The following is a 16,994-nucleotide window of genomic DNA, read 5'->3' as shown; positions in this document are numbered from 1 at the left end:
ACATTGTAAAATCATTCAACCTTTCTACGTCTCAATTTTTTTTCTGTTTTTAATCAAATCAGGGACTGGAACTTTCAGTCTTTTCTCTGAATCTATGACTAACTCAGATGCCACTGAATGAACAAATCTCCAGTTACCTCCAGTATGATCCTGTCTTGAAGACATCAGTGTTTAAATGGGAATGATGTTCATAGAGCTCAAAAGGGAGGGATGTATGTTAAGTACAGAGTAGTGTGCTTAGATAATGCCTACTAGAAATCACAAGAAAATTGAAGACTCCTAAGCATTTCAAGACTATATTACTTAGCCACAAAGTGCAAGAACTTGTAATCAAGGCCTTCTGTTTGTATGTCAGATACAAATGGCCATTTCAACCATCAGTGGGGCTTCAGGACTCACATAACACGACAGGCATACTTGGGGTCTTATGGTAGTTCTTTTTTTATAGATTGTGTTCAAAACTGGTTTATATATAACCTAGCTTTAATTTGTTCTGACTCATCCTGAACTATTGCTGTTTCAATACATTATTTTTTGTGTCATCTATAGCATTAAGATTAATTTAAGAATTTTTGAATCTATTGGGGAGCTGAAGCAGGAAAATTCTGAGTTCAAGGCCTGGCATGACACAACACAATAGATCACCTCATGCATGCCTTATACCCATGGAGCCCAGAAGACGGCATCATATCCCCTGGAGCTGGAGGTACTGATGGTTGGGAGCCACCATGTAGGTGCTGAGAACCAAACCCAGGTCTTCTGTAAGAGCAGCAAGTGTTCTTATCTGCTGAGCCATTTCTCCAGTCCCATATTTTCTACCTTTTTCTATTGTCCTCATTTTTGTCATCCTGAATATAGAGGAAGCTCTTGATACATGTCAGTTAAAGTCAGTTGATAAATATATTAGCAAGAAAAATGGCCCCGATTTTTAAATTTCAAAAAGGAATAAAAGGAGTATAATGGAAATATATGTTAAAAGATTAATGAATCATTGGAGCTGGAGAGATAGCCCAGCAGTTGAAAACACTTGCTGCTTTTCTAGAGACCCTGAATTCAGTTCCCAGCACCCACATCAAGTAACTCATGACTTCGGCTCCAAGGGATCCAACTTTCTCTTTTGGCCTCCATGGCACCCACACACATATGGCACCCACACAGAAAATAAAAATAATAAAAATAAATGGTTTTTTTTGGTCTTTTTGAGACAAGGTTTCCCTGTAACCCTAGCTGTCCTGGAACTCACTATGTAGACCAGGCTGGCCTTGAACTCACAGAGTTCTGCCTCTGCCTCCGAGTGCTGGGATTAAAGGCGTGCACTACCACGCCCAGCTAAAAATAAATGTTTTTAAGGGAAAGATTAATAGATCAAGAACTTACAAAATGAATGAAAATCTGTTGCTAGACTTTCTTTTTAAAAATTAAAATTGGGGCTGGAGAGATGGCTCAGCAGTTAAGAGCACTGGCTGCTCTTGCAGAGGCTCTGGGTTCAATTCCCAGCACCCACATGGCAGCTAACAACTGTCCCAGAGGAATCCAATGCCCTCTTCTGACCTTTGTGGGCATTCCAGGACATGGGTGCACTAACATACATGCAGGCCATACACGCATACATAAAATAAAAATAACAAATATTTTAAAAATTGAAATTGTTTTCTTACAAGCATCCTTATGTTTTGAAATTTTACAGCCTATCCAAGTTTGATGAACGGTGTTGTTTTCTTTATGTCCATGATAATTCTGATGACTTTCAAATCTACTTTTCCACTGAAGACCAGTGTAATAGGTGAGTTATAGCTGATTCAGGTATTGGAAATCTATTTATGGCAAATCATTTTTAAAGGACCTTTGTTGTGAAAAATATTTACTTGCTGTGCTATCTTTCTTGAAATATTAATCTATAGAAAATTGTCTCTATAGCACTGAGATATAATCTACATACCTTGCAACCATTCGAAGTACACAACTTAATGACTTTGGTATATTTACAGACTTCTATAACCATCACAGTGTAATTTCAGAATCTTTTTATTGTTCCTAAAAGAAACCATGTATCAGCTCTCATGCACTCTCCATTTATTTCCACTCTCACCACCTGGAACTTCAGCCATAGACGGGTACCAGCATACTTTCTATGGATTGGTCTATTTTCTGTACATACTGTTGAATGCTATGTAGTCTTTTGTGTTGGCTTCTACACAGTATAGTATTTTCAAGGTTCTTCCATGGTGTACTATACTCAGTACTTTGCTGCTTTTTGTGGCTGAACAGTACTCCGTTCTGTAAGTATGGTGCATTTTACTTATTTGTTCATCAGTTGCTGAGCACGTAAGATACTTCTAGTTTCCCAATTATTAATGGATTTTGCTTCTGTGTACATTCACATGCAAGTTTTTGAGAGTACATATGATTTTACTTTCTGGCATCAAAACTCTGGATCTTAAGGTAACTATTTAGCCTTTTGAAGAACTGTCAGATTGTTTCCCCATTTTACATTCCCATTAGCTGTGTGTGACGATTCCAATTTCTCTGCCTCTCTGTTCTTTTAGTTATGACCATCCTAGTGGATATGAGTTTGACTCTCACTGTGAATTTGGCTTACATTTCCCTAGTGATGAATGATTCTGAGTTCTTATTGGACACTTATGCATCCCCTTTGAAGAAATGTGTATCTAGCTTCTTTGCCCATTAAAAATATACTTTTTAATTTTCAAAAATATTGAAACTAAGAGTTTCCATGAATGTTCTACCCAGAATTTGTCAGTGTTAATCCTTTCCCACTTTCAGATTACATTGTTTCTCTATGCATATGGATTTGTTTTTTGAACTGGTGAAGAGTAAGCTGTGGAAACAATGCTGCATTATCTCTAAAGACTTCAGTATGCTTCCTAAAGCCAAGGAATGGTCACTTATGTCATTATTATAGTTTTCTAATCAGAAGTTAAGATGGTATGGTACTATAATCTAGAAACATTGTCTACCTTTTACTTATTGTCCTCCTAATTCTGTTTACAGTGAAACAGAACATTTTGCCTTTGGTTCACAGTGCTATCCACCGTCACATATTGCATTTAGTTATTGTGTCTGTGTTGCTGACTCCTTTCATCTTGAAGAGGTCATCATTGTTTGTCTTTCTTGACTTAGTTCTTTGAAACAGAGTACAGGCACCATATGTGGTGTAGTCCTTTGATTTAGGTTTGTTTTCTGTTTCCTCATAATTATATTTTTGTGATGTATTTTGGGTACAAATAGTACAAAGTGATACTTCATGTTGCTTAGTGCTTGATACCAAAGGATACTCAATAACTTTTGTGTCATTCCTGGTGATGTTAACTAGGATTAACTAATGAACATAGCGTTTATTCATTTTTAGTTGGGCTATTTGTCTTTTTGTTAAGAGATATTCTCCATGTAAATTCCTTATCAGATACAATTTGCTAATACTTTCTCCTATTCTGAGTTGTTTTGCACTTCAATGATGGTATCACTCATAGCACAAACATTTAAAAATGTTTTATTGTGATTTTTTGCATTTCATATAATAAATCTTAATCAAATTTAGACATACTCCCCCATCCATGCCCCTTCAGACCTCCTGACTGGATTTCATGCATTCCTTCATATATGTTAAGTCCTGTCTGGTCAAGCATTTGTACCCAGATGTCCCTCAGTGCAAATTCATCCACTGGAGTCTAGTCAGCTTATCTAGAGCCACTCTCTTAAAGACTGTCTACTCTCCCTCACTCAGCAGTAATCAGTTGCCAGTAGTTCCTTGGCCTGCTGCCTTTTGTCCCCATTCTGTGCTGGGTTTTTGTCTAAATGAGTTGGTATGGGTCTTGTGCATGCTGTCAACATTGTTGCATGTTCATATGAACAAGTGCCCAGTGGCCTGAAAGCCTCTGTTTCCTTATGTTCATGCACCAACCCTGGTTTAGTTTAGGAGTTCTGTCCAGAGACACTCACTCCACAGTCTCTTATTCTCTAAAACTTAGCCAGTTGTGGCCTTCTGTGTGCATTGCACGTTGTTGTTATGCTATGTTCCATGAGCCTTAGGTATAGAGGTTCCACTGTAAATGTGTCACTTAGGGTTGGGCATCTCTCAGATGTATATTCTCTGTAGCACAAACATTTATTTCTGATGAAGTTCATCCTATTTTTTGTCACTTGCACTTTTGAATCATATTGAAGAAGGCTTTAGGGGCCAGAGAGATGGCTCAGTGGTTAAGTGTGTTTACTGCTCTTGGAGAGGACCCAGGCTCAGTTCCCAACACCCACATCAGGTAGCTCCTAACTGCCTATAACTCTAGCACTAGGAGCTTGGATCCCCTTTCTGGCCACCATCGGCACTGCACATACATGGTGCACATATGCACAAGCAGGCACACACACACACACACACACACACACACACAAATGAAAATATGGTCTGTGGTTCTTATGTTTTCTTCTGGGAGCTTTATAGGCTTAGCTCCTGTACTTAGGTCTCTAATGCATTTCAATGAAGTTTTATTACATTTTATTTATTGTTGGGGGACATGTATGTACCATGGTGTTCTTGTGGAGGTCAGAGGTCAACTTGTGAGAGCTGGTTCTCTCCTACCATGTGGGTCCTGGAGATTGAACTTGGGTCATCAGGACTGACAGCAAGCGCCTTTATCCACTGAACCATCTCACCAACTCTTTAATTCATTTTTAATATAGTGTAAGATAGGGATATACATTTGTTCTTTTGTATGTGAATATATGATTGTCCTGGCACCATTTATTGAAAAGATTATTCTTTTCCTCATTGACTGGTCTTGGCATTCTTAGAAAATGGATTGGTCATAAATTTAAGAGCTTAGTTCTAGACTCACAGTTATATTCCCTTGTTCCGTGTATCTATCCTTTTCCAAGTACCACATTTTATTACTGTAGCTTTGAATAAGTTGTAAAATTATGAAATGTGAGCTTTGAATTTTGTGTTTGTTTTTCAAAATTGTTTTGGTTATTGTTCTACAATGCTTGTATTTCCATTTGAATTTTAGGATCACCTTGCAAAGTATTGAAAAAAGGCAGCTAGAATTTTGACAGGAAGTATGTTGGAAATACATATGAATTTGGAGAGTATCACCACATTATTAGGTTGCTTTCCAATCTATGCTCATAAGATGCCTTTCTATTTATTTAGGTTTTCTTAAATTTCAACAGTGCTTTGTAATTTCAGTGTATAAATCTTGTACTATTTTGCTAAATATATGTCTGAATATTTTATTGTTTTGATGTCATTGTACATAAATGCATTTGATCTTTGTATATTGATTTTATAACCTGCAATCTTGCTGAACTTACTAGTTTTAATTGGATTCCTTAGGGTTTTCTGTCCACAGTGATGCCATCTGCAGGTGTCATAGTGGGGGTCCTTCCTTTCAACTTAGATGTCTTGATTTCAACCTAGATGTCTTTATTTCTTTATCTTGCCTAAAATACTGGCTCTCTATCTGCAGTATGGCATGTAAGAGAAGTGGCAAGAACTGACTCTTGGCCCTGATCTTAACTGTTGCTTGGCAACAGTTAATATTATCTTTAAATTTTAAGAGAAAAGCAAGCGATTTCCTCATTAAGTATGATCTTAACCAGTTTTTCCATAGACAGCCTTTATCAGGTTGAAGGGTTCCTTTTATTCCTACTTTGAGTGCTTGTATTATATAATTTGAGAAAATTTTAATCGAGTGTGTCTCAATTGCTATCACAACATATTTAGAGATCAGAATAAATACAAAATCCTTGAGTTATAAGCTTCAAATTGCATAAAAATGCTGCCAAATATTGGGCAGAGAATCATTTTACTACAAAGTTTACTGTTTTGATCCTCATTTAGTATTCAATGGCTTTGTATCATATATTTAATAAATTTTAATTGAAATATGTGATACACATTAGTGTGTCAAGTGCACTTTAGTATACAGCTAGATACACATCTACATATATCGGTACCCATGTGCCTGTCTTTCATGTCAGCACCCAAAAGTGCCTTGTGCTCCATCCCAGTCAGTAAACCCCTTTAGTGATAATTACTTTGATTTCTATCACCAGGTTCCTTTTGCCTATTCTTTACCTTCAAATAAATAGAATTAGGTGGTTTGTACTCTTTTGTCCTTCTCTTTCCCTTAAAATAATAGCCATGTGATGACAGCCATGCTGTTTGTTATCTGTTTTTCCTTTCTACTTCTTTTGGCAGGTCATTGCATGAACATACAACAATTTATTGGTTCTCCTACTAATGAACATTTGCATCATTTCCATTTTGAAGCCTTGATAAATAAAACTTCTGTGAACAATCTTACAGATTCCTTTTGATGAACATATACATTGATTTCTGTTGAGTGTATACCTAGAAGTAGAATATTCTATTATAGGGGCGGCTTATATTTAGCTTGGGTTTATAGTCAGTGCCAGTGGTTTTCCAAAGTAATCTCATGAATCCTACTAACAATGTATGAGAGGTCTAGTTGCTCCATCTGCTTGGCAAAAATTAATATTATCTTTAAATTTTATTCTAGTGAGTGAAAATCGGGTGTCTCCTAAGAATTCTGATTATCAGGTTTCCCAGCATTCAAGTACTAGAAGAAGAAAAGGTGGAATGAGTTAGAAAAAAAGAACATTGTAATGTTTTGTAGAAATTATTCTCAGGTTTACACAATTCTTCCCTGCCATCTTAACAGGATAAAACTTGTCACCTGGGTCAAGATATTGTGTATGGAAAAGAAACAACTACATAGGACTAGGAAGGGGGCCCATGTGGCTCAGCATTTGTGAGAAAGATAGATGGCTAATAGTTGATCTTTGGTTTCATGTTTGTCACTAGAATGATGTTAGCACTTTGTGCATTTCCTCCTTACCTCTCCCTTATACAAGACCTATCTCACGTAGAACTGGACTGCCCATGTCTTGAGAGGGGAAGGGAAGGCCCCACTTTTCTTAGCACTGATTGGATTGCCTCTGGAGTGCTGGTCTCAGAGCCAGACTTGAAAAGTAACATAGGGAGGGATGCATTTGGAAAAAGACCTGTTGTGGAGTGACTCACTGATAACTCCTGGGGGACTCAGTAAAGGACAAGAAGAAAATACTTAGGAGGACATGATAAAAAGATGTACATTTCTAAAAGGTGCTGTTAGATAGAGGAGGAATTGATTCTCTTTTTAACTTTCAATTTTTAACTGGTACACAAAATGATACATATATATTTATGAGATACCACATTATGCTTCAATAGATATGTATTATGTAATGTTCAAATTGGAGTAAATTGTCTTTTACAATTTTTCATTTCTTTATGGCGAAAGCATTCAAAATTATTCCTAGTCATTTTGAAAATTAGAGTACACCCAGGCATGGTGGCTCAATCCTACAATCCCATCACTCAGGAGACTGAGGTGGGAAGATTGTCACAATTTCTAGGCCACCCTGGGCTGCATAGTGAGAGCCAAGCCAATCAGGGTTATGACTCAGAGATACTGGCTCAAGAAACCAAATAAGGGGCTGGAGAGATGGCTCAGCAGTTAAGAGCATTGACTGCTCTTATAGAGAACCCAGGTTTGATTCCCAACACTCTAGTTTCAGGGTCTCCAATGACTTCTGACCTCCACAGGCATTGCATGATATGTATGGGTGCACTTACACACATGCAAGCAATACATTCATACACATACAAATAATTAAAAGATTAATAAAAAGAAACCAAATAAATAAATGAAAAATTTAAATGCAGTACATTATTATGTGTAGTTACTCTACTATACAGAGACCACCAATACTTCTTTTTCTAACTATACATAGTCCAGTACCCATTAATCAACTTTTGGTATTTCTCCCTGTCCCATACCATCCTTTGGTAACTACCACTCTACTCTGAACTGAAGCCAGCCTGTCAATGAGACATCTGCACTCCCATGTTTATTGCAGCACTGTTCATAATAGCCAAGAAATGGAAGCAACCTAAGTGTCTATCAGCTGATGCATGAATCAAGAAAATGAGGTACATATACAAAAAAGGAGTTACTCTTAGCAGTCTGTGGTTGGAACCCACATAAAAGAGTGTAGGGGCTAGAGAGATGGTTTCAGTTCAGGGGCTGGAGGGATGTCTCAGCAGTTAAGAACACCGACTGCTCTTGCAGAAGGCCCGGGTTTGAATCCCAGCACCCACATGACAGCTAATAACTGTCAGTAACTCCAGTTCCAGGGGATCCGACAACCTCTTTTGTCCTCCGTGGGCATTGCATGACAGGGGTGCACTTACCTACACGCAGGCATAACACTCATACACATAAAATAAAAATAATAAAATATTTTTAAAAAGAAGTCTTCAACAGAAGAGAAACACTTCTTGTTGGGTTGTACATATGTGCTGCGTTTGGGAGGTCATGGATTCTCTTTTGCTAGAGGTGCTTAGGCATCAATTGACCAGCCAGTTGGTAGAGGTACTGTATATAGAGGATTCAAGTATCCCATAAGTGCTGGAACTAGATTAGGTAATCACTAAAGTGTCATGTCAAATCAGGAGTGGGTTAGTTGTCCTTGATGTGTATAAGTTTGGTTTATGTTTAAGTACAGTTTAACACAAGGTTAAATTAAACAGGAGCAAGAGTGATCCTGATGGACAGTATCTTTGTGATATTTGCTATTCCAGGTTTTGCTCTTTGGTCAAAGAGATGCTAAACAATGGAGTGGGCAGTACAGTGGAGTTGGAGGGAGAGGCTGATGGAGACACCTTAGAGGTAAGTCACAGAAGATCTAGAACTTGGAAAATGTTCTTTAATGTGCTTTTGGTACTTTAAGAAAATGTCCCAATTTTCATATAAAAATCCTCTATTGAATCTATTTAAAGATACATTTGATCCAGTTAGCCACCAGTGTCCATGGTTCTCAGAGATTAAGTTTAAAGTACCTCTGTAGAAGAATATCATGACCTTGGAATTTTCTCAGTCATAATGTTTAAGAAAAAGTAGCCATGGATTACACTAAAATTTTCTTTTGTGTATAACCTACGAAAAAATTTCCTAAGTTAACAATATTTATAAGGCTCCAAGAGAAATAGTTGATCAGCTGAAAATGTGCTTTTGTATTTATGCCCCAAATGATTTTAGTTCTATCTTCTTGAACATAGCATATTAAATATAACAATTTTAAAATCATTTTTTAAAAGCCACATTATCATAAACTCTTTTGGACAGCACAGTAGTAGTCTACAATTACTGCGCCATTTATATGTATGTTTAAATCTTATAGTTATTCAGATTTTCCACTAATTCAAGTTCTCCCAGTGATTAAAATTTAATGAGATTTTACAATACTTTTGGAGTTAGACTGAAATGAATTTCTTGATATTTTCTTCAGAAGATATCAAAGAGATTTTTTTAATAATTGAGTCAGATCTAAGAATTATTAGGTTAGCAACAAGGTTTGTTGAAGTGAATAGAATGATGCCCTTTGAAGGCAACAGATGTTCAACAGAGAAAGGTATGAGATAAAGTCTTTATGAAATAGGCTGATTTCTAGTGAAATCAGACAATGGTGGAGACCCTTAACTCATCTTGATTACATCTTAATTGTCATGAGCATCCTTAGAGGTAGACAGGAAGGGATATACACATTATTCTGTGTAGAAACTGCTCTGGGGTAAGTAGAAACAGTGGCATGTACTAAAACCCAGAAATACCCATTGCTTTCTCTCTGCTTTAAATAAGTGCTTCTTAGACTGTAATCACCTGTTTTAATCATTAACAAGAATCAACTTGAATGCAGCTGCATGCAATGGCTTTTGTTGCTTTAAACGTTATTCTTGTGTGTGCACGTGATGTGGGGGGGGAGCATATGTGTAGCGGTCAGAGGATAACTGTGAAGGCAGTTCTCTCCTTCCTCTTTTCCATGAATTTCAGGTGTCAAACTCAAGTTTCAAGGCTTGCACAGCAAATTTCTTTCCCCACTGAGCTATGTCACTGGCCCAATTATTTCTTTTTAAGACAGATACTGTAGTCCAGGCTAGCCTCAGTCCATGATCTTCTTCCTGTAGTCTCCAGAGTGCTGGAATTACAGGCATGTGTCACCACACAGCTGGGCTGCAACAGGTTGTGATAAGATTGGGGGAACAGCTAATAATACTAATTGTAAATTGTATTTGCAGTATATGCTAGATTTATATGTCTGAAAGAAGGGCGAACCCCCAACATGCATATTCTATATTAAGACAATGTTAACTTTTACTGACTTTTAATTCTTTCCTGGGCTATTGAAAGAGGTTTGTTTCCCGACAAGTTGATAAGGGATCGTGCAGGAAGATACCAGTTTGTGATACTTAACATACTTAGAAACAGTTTTAATTGCAGCATTAAAAATAGTGGAAACTCTCCAAAAGGTGAGCCAGGTAAGTTACAGGTGAGCCAATTTTTTTTAAACTTTATTGGATTCCATTTCACAAGATCGTTCTATAAATACATCAACAAATGAGTCATTATTAAATGAAAAGTATATAACCTAAGAACTGTGTTTTGCTTGACACTCAAAGGATAACTTTGGGGCTTTTCCTTTACAAGTTGTGTCTTTTTCCTGTTGTTTTACCTTATTTAGTATGAGTATGACCATGATGCGAATGGGGAAAGAATTGTCTTGGGGAAAGGCTCCTATGGGATTGTGTATGCCGGCCGAGATCTGAGTAATCAAGTACGAATAGCCATCAAAGAAATCCCAGAGAGAGACATCAGGCAAGTTGCGACTGCCTTCCGTGTTCTACATTTGGTAGCTCAACACCCTGTATCCCTTGCCTACCATTGATGGTGTAGAGGATGTAATGATTTAAACTGTGTCAACAGAATGATGTGGCCACCTTATGTTGTCATAGAGCTTCTGATTCTCTTATTATAAGGGTGATATACTTTTGTTCTATGTATATTATATATAAGTAGATTGAGAGACTCAAACTACTTTATGGATTACAGAAAGTCATATTTCAAAAGAAAACTGTATTTCTATCCATCAACTATGTCTGAATTTTTACATTTTATGTCGGTATTTGCAAATATTTAAAAATGTGACTGAGCAATTTTTTTCTCTTTGTTTTTCAGTGCTGGGGATAGAACCCAGGTCCTCGAGCATGCTAGGCAAGCACTCTACCACTGAGCTACATCTCCAGTCTTGTCTGAGTGCTTTTAAATTCACATTGTAACCATTGAAAATGGCTGTGATTTGTTTGGCTATGTCACTATAGACATTAAATGCAGCAGTTTAAGAAATCAAAGTTTCACAACACAGACTTTTGTTAACACTGTACCCTTCAACCTCACCTGTAGATTTGGGGCTATTTTCCACCATCAGTACTACAACTGGTTCAGCACTTTATTCCCTACTAAATGTTCATGTTTTAGAAAACTAATATCCCATCTAAATCTAAACAAGAACACAGCACTGTTCGCTGTTGGGTGATTCTGTAGAGAGGCTATGTGCATAATCATGACCACAGCAGAAATAATCATCCATGGGCCACAGGTGCATCAGCCATAGCTGCAGTGTTGCATCCAGCACTGGGTGCTGATGGATATGTGTTCACATCCTGCTCTCTTAGGTGATCACTGATTAAGACTGGGTTGCACAGGATTCCTACCAACTATGTCATGCACTAATTTGCTCAATTTTAGTGGGATAGCATAGTATTATATGAATTATAAGAAAAGACCTAAAATGAACCAATCTGATTTCTTCATGTTACTAACATGAAAACCAAAGTTGAGGGAGATTTAAGGACTTGCCAAAGTATGTATACGAACAAGTTGAGGATCCGTGTATTCCTCATGCAGTATTCTCTCATTCATGTGATAAATATGGCATTGCAGTTGCATAAATTTGGGGGAAAATCCTGGCCTGTGCCTCCATTGGTAGTACTAGCTGCTCTAACTTTCCATGACCAATATAAGTTCATAGGATTTTAGAGCTGGAAGTTGCCTTTTAGTCCATTTTGTCCAACTCCCTAAATTTACAGGCTGAATTTATGGTGCTTCAGCATGGCATGTTTTCTACCCTTGAGTATGGGCTAGTGCTGGAGACTAAATGGTAATTAGGATACTGTCCTGATTGTAGGGTGCTACTTTGGTGGAGAATGCAAATACTGTACCCAGGAGTTAAAGTGATGAGTGCCAAAATAGACTGGTACACAGAGTGTTGTTAGAAAATGTGGAGAAGCTGGGTGTGGTGGCACCCGACTTTAATCCCAGCATTTGGGAGGCCGAGGCAGGCAGATCTCTGTGAGATCTAGGCCAGCCTGGTCTGCATAGTAAGTTCCAGGCTAGCCAGAGCTTCATAGTGAGACCCTGTCTCAAAAACCCCAACAATAACAATAAGTAAATAAGTAAGTAAGTAAATAAATAAATAAATAAATAAAATGAAGATGGGGAGCTGACTTTTCCTAGATGAGTTGTAACATATTTGATAGAATAAATCATCTTTGAGCTGGTCTTTGAAGACTAGGTAGGACTGTGGTTGCAGAAAGGACACCTACGTGAGAGAACAGAGCTGTTAAGAAAGCATATTCAGAGCAACCAATTTTTGCTATGTTTGAATGTAGAATATGGACTCTTGAGGCAAAAATTTGAAAAGGTGTCATCTGACCTGACTTTGAAGGTCTTTGGGTAACACATTAAACAGCATGGTGTTTATGTGGACTCTATGAAGGAAAGTGGTAGAATGGGGTGTGTGGTTAAAAAGAGGTGATCCTTAGTGGTAGAAATAAAATGTCCAATGGCTTGGCTAGGTAGCTCCTTAGGTGTAGGTGACTCTGTAGAGTAAGACTAAAAGTCAGCCTAGGACCGAATCTTCTAAACCACCAGCTTCTGTGGGAAGCAGACAGGGATTATTGAAAGAGGTTAAAAAAAATGGTTGGAGAGTTAGGCACTAGCTACAATGATAGTAGAAAGGGCAGCCATTAATTGAGTGCTTAGCACGTACCAGACACTCCACCTATTCCTGAGAAACATGAAGCAGCTTGGTCCCCTGGAAGCCCCACATGACTGTGTTATAGACTGAATATTCCTTATCTGAAACTCTTAGGACCAGAATTGTTTCAGATACGAGTTTTTCCAGATTTTGGAATATTTCTGTATACATAATGAGGTACATTGGGTATAGGACCCGAGTCTAAGGTCAGAATTCCTTTATGCTCCATGTCTCCCTTATACACATAGCCTAAAGGTAATTTTATCTTATACTTATTTTGCCTGCATTTTGACACAGGGTCAGGTGAGACATTCTCTACTGGTATCATGCTGACACTCATAAAGTTTTAGATCTTGTAGCATTTTAGATTTGGGGATTAGGGATATTCAACCTGTATCCCCTGTTTTACAGATGGGAAACTGAATAATGTCATAGAAGTTAAGGAAGAATTTCTGGAAGTGGTGGTTAGCAGTAGAGTGGGTACTGGTAAGGGATCAGGAAGGCTGAGTGCCCTTGGGATTTGGCAAGTGATGCTGGCTTTGGTTTTCTCTGCAATAGGTACTCTCAACCTCTGCACGAGGAGATAGCCCTGCACAAGTACCTCAAGCACCGCAACATTGTCCAGTACCTGGGCTCTGTTTCAGAGAATGGTTACATTAAGATATTTATGGAGCAAGTACCTGGAGGTATGCATTTGTTGTCTTCTGATCTCATGCTCTGAAAATCACTCGTGAAAATGCAATATGAACATCATTGATTGTCTTTCCATTTAACAAATGACAGACCTTTTAGAGATTAGAAAACATTGGCTTCTCAGAAATTGAATACAACTTTGCAAATGTCACATAAACAGCTTATTTCTGATTTGTTTAGTCCCCCTGCAAATACTATCCACTTAATGCCAGTTTTGGAGGCAACGAGTTGAAGAGAGCAAAGTCTCTGGCTTTGTGGTCTGGTCTTTGCAGTCTACTTTAGAGGTGGTTTGGAAAGGGGTGGAGAAGGGACACATTTTTTGACAAGTGTGTGTGTGTGTGTATGTATAATGCATTATCATCCACATTATCCTCTGTTACCCCCCTCACTCCTGCTGACCACCTAGTTCCCAACTAGTTCCCTTCTTTCATGGTGTGTGTGTGTGTGTGTGTGTGTGTGTGTGTGTGTGTGTGTTCCACTGAGTTTAATTAGGGTTTCTTGAATGAGCATGGTTAGTTTTTTGTTTTGTTTTTCCTGGAGCGCTGAAGAAAATGACTCCCCCAGTACACACAACCATCAACTGCCAATAGTTCTTCAGGGAAAGGTGAGGCCTCATCAGCCCTCCCTCTTCCATGATGGAATGTTGAAGGGCCCAATCTTGTGCAGGTAACTTCAGCTGCTGTGTATTCATGGTTGCAATTGCCATGTCATATCTAGAAGATACCTCATCCTCTAGCTCTTATGTTATTTCCGCACCCTCTTCCACAGTGTTTCCTGAGCTTGGAGAGGGTGATGGGGATAGCCCATTTAAGATTGAGCACTCAACAGTCAGTCACTCTTGGGACTTTGACCAGTTATGAGCCTGCATTAACTGCTTCTCAGTGCCAGATGAAGCTCTTTTGACTAAGTCTGAGAGCATCACCAATCTATAGATATAAACACTAATATTTAGAAAGATAATAGTAGTAGATTCCCATCTAAGACTTGTGATCTCCCCAGTCTTAGGCTTTTGACCAGGTTTACAGTACCAGGCACGCATTTCCTCTTGTGAACCATGCCTCAAATCCAATCAGAAAGCTATTAGTTATCCCAAATACAGTTATGCCAGTATTGTACTTGTGGGTATATTGTGCCTATTAGGTCAGTACTGTAGTACACAGGATCCATACCTGGTTAAGAATATTGATGCCTTTCTCTCCCAGCAGCCTGAATAGCACCTTCTGACACTGTGAACACTAGCCATCAGGGAAGAAGCTTCCAGCTCAGTTCCAACTTGATTTCTTGTGTCCTGTAACCAAAGTGTGTGGTGCCTTCAGCAATAAGATTGTACTATCTAGTAGTGGGCAACCAAGGTCAATGGCAATAGCCTATATTGTTTTGAAAGTCTTTGGAGCCTCCCTGGCTACCAGTTCATTGGGAGGCATCCCTACATTTGACACTGTGATTTTGTTTAAAAACCTGTGGCTTCTGGGAGCAGCATTATCCACCCATGCAGGGTACCCTCCTTCAAATTATTTTTTATTATGTTGTTTAATTTATATGATTGTTTAGTTTATAAAGTAATGGGTTTCTTCATAGATTTTTCATGCATCCTTAGTTTTGGCTAATCCTTCCCATCTCTAATTTCCTTCCACTCCCCCCACACCCATGCCCCTTTAAACATTTCATACCATCTCCCCGCCACCCCCCTACACTTTCATATCATATGGGACACGGGTTTTTAAATGATGTTGCAAAATAATTCATGGATAATAAAATCAAACCTCTAGTACTTTATGCACAAAATCTCCACATGTTGACAATAGAATACTGAAAGCAAAAGAGTTCTTTGGATCTGAGGTGGGCTATTACTTTGAATGAGTCCAGCCACTCAGACTGTGGGATCTCAGTTTTCTGGTTCAATAAATCAATTGTAAAATTGGAGTAATAACTACTGTGGTAATTGAAGTAAAAATTATTGGGCTATTAATAACCAAGTCTCAATCAGTTGGTGGGTGGGATAAATGAGATAATACAACCAACGGCTTCTGGAAAAGTGTCTGGCAGTGGGCAGGAGCCCAGTAAGTAAGTATGTATTGAAACCTTGAAATGGTAATAAAGTTCCTAATATTTTCATTAAATAATTATTATTATTATTAACACCAACATGAAGTTTAGAAAAATTACTTCAGTTTGCTTCCCTGACCTTTTATAATTGAATATTTGCCATTCTGGTGAGTTTTTTTTTCCATGTTCATTTCTAGGAAGCCTTTCTGTTCTCTTGCGATCCAAATGGGGGCCAATGAAGGAGCCCACTATTAAGTTTTACACCAAACAGATCCTCGAAGGCCTGAAGTACCTCCATGAAAACCAGATAGTGCACAGGGACATAAAGGTACTGACTTCTCTAAGCCACCGAGTTGGTGTTTTTCTGATCAATTGGTATAGTAAGGCAGAACGTCCTGCTCACACTGGGAGACAGTTTAGTGGGAGAGCCTTTGTCCCCACCCCACATACCAAGTCCGGTCTTTCAAGAGACCTCAACATCCCACTCTATGTGGTGCTGGTTCCTTTCAGTCTGCCTTTAGGTACTCAGTGCTGTTCTTTTTCCCAAGGGTGATAATGTTCTGGTAAACACCTACAGCGGAGTCGTGAAAATCTCTGATTTTGGAACCTCTAAACGCCTGGCAGGAATTAACCCATGCACCGAGACCTTTGCAGGTAAGCAGGGCAGAGCTAATCTTGTGGTGGTCATCTTGGAGCTAAGCTTTCTCCTTAAGCTGTGGTCATCCAAGAGCTACTTATTGGGTGACTTCTTGGCACAGGGTGGCAGTTGATTCTTAAAGTAGGTGATGGATTTCCTTTGACGTTAAAGTATTTTAACCTTGTTACAGTGACATACTTCGCCAGCTGTTTGTGGCACCAAGATTACACTACTTTCTTCGTGGCCTTGCACAAGCTGGATAGACAAAGGCCTCTGCTTGGTCTCCTAAGGAGTCTTACCTAGTCAGTAAAATGGCAGTATGTCATAACAGTTGGCAGCATGCTGGTTAAAATCATGAATAATTTTGTGTAACTTATTACAGCATTTTATTGGTCTATCATAAAAAAGGGGAGGCAGAGGCAGGTGGATGTCTGTGAGTTCAAGGCCAGCCTGGTCTGCATAGTGAGTTCCAGGACAGCTGTGGCTACAGGGAGACCCTGTCTCAAAAAGACCAAAATATAAATAAAAATAAATAAATAATAGCTCTTTACTTTAGTGACTTCTGGCACTTGGTATTTTGATATGATTGTTTCCAAAGGAGGCTAATTCTTCTTGGGAAATAGGTTATTTTATGTGGGCATCTTCTTTTCCACATGTTGCT

General features: G+C 38.5%; 1 protein-coding gene across 1 annotated transcript in view; it reads left to right on the top strand.

Annotated features, from left to right (window-relative positions):
* Map3k15 (mitogen-activated protein kinase kinase kinase 15) overlaps positions 1–16,994 on the top strand; it is a 139,080-nt gene that overhangs the window by 98,736 nt on the left and 23,350 nt on the right. Inside the window, exons 13-18 of the mRNA XM_029564781.1 lie at positions 1,688–1,783; positions 8,666–8,753; positions 10,603–10,736; positions 13,516–13,643; positions 15,894–16,024; positions 16,245–16,350. Of these exons, the coding sequence (XP_029420641.1) occupies positions 1,688–1,783; positions 8,666–8,753; positions 10,603–10,736; positions 13,516–13,643; positions 15,894–16,024; positions 16,245–16,350 (683 nt within the window). The remainder of the gene's footprint in view (positions 1–1,687; positions 1,784–8,665; positions 8,754–10,602; positions 10,737–13,515; positions 13,644–15,893; positions 16,025–16,244; positions 16,351–16,994) is intronic.

This window comes from Nannospalax galili, unplaced genomic scaffold (assembly GCF_000622305.1).
Source record: "Nannospalax galili isolate Female #2095 unplaced genomic scaffold, S.galili_v1.0 scaffold217, whole genome shotgun sequence".
NCBI lineage: Eukaryota > Metazoa > Chordata > Mammalia > Rodentia > Spalacidae > Nannospalax > Nannospalax galili.
The sequence above is the reverse complement of the archived record's forward strand: the minus strand, read 5'-3'. Positions and strand labels throughout refer to the sequence as shown.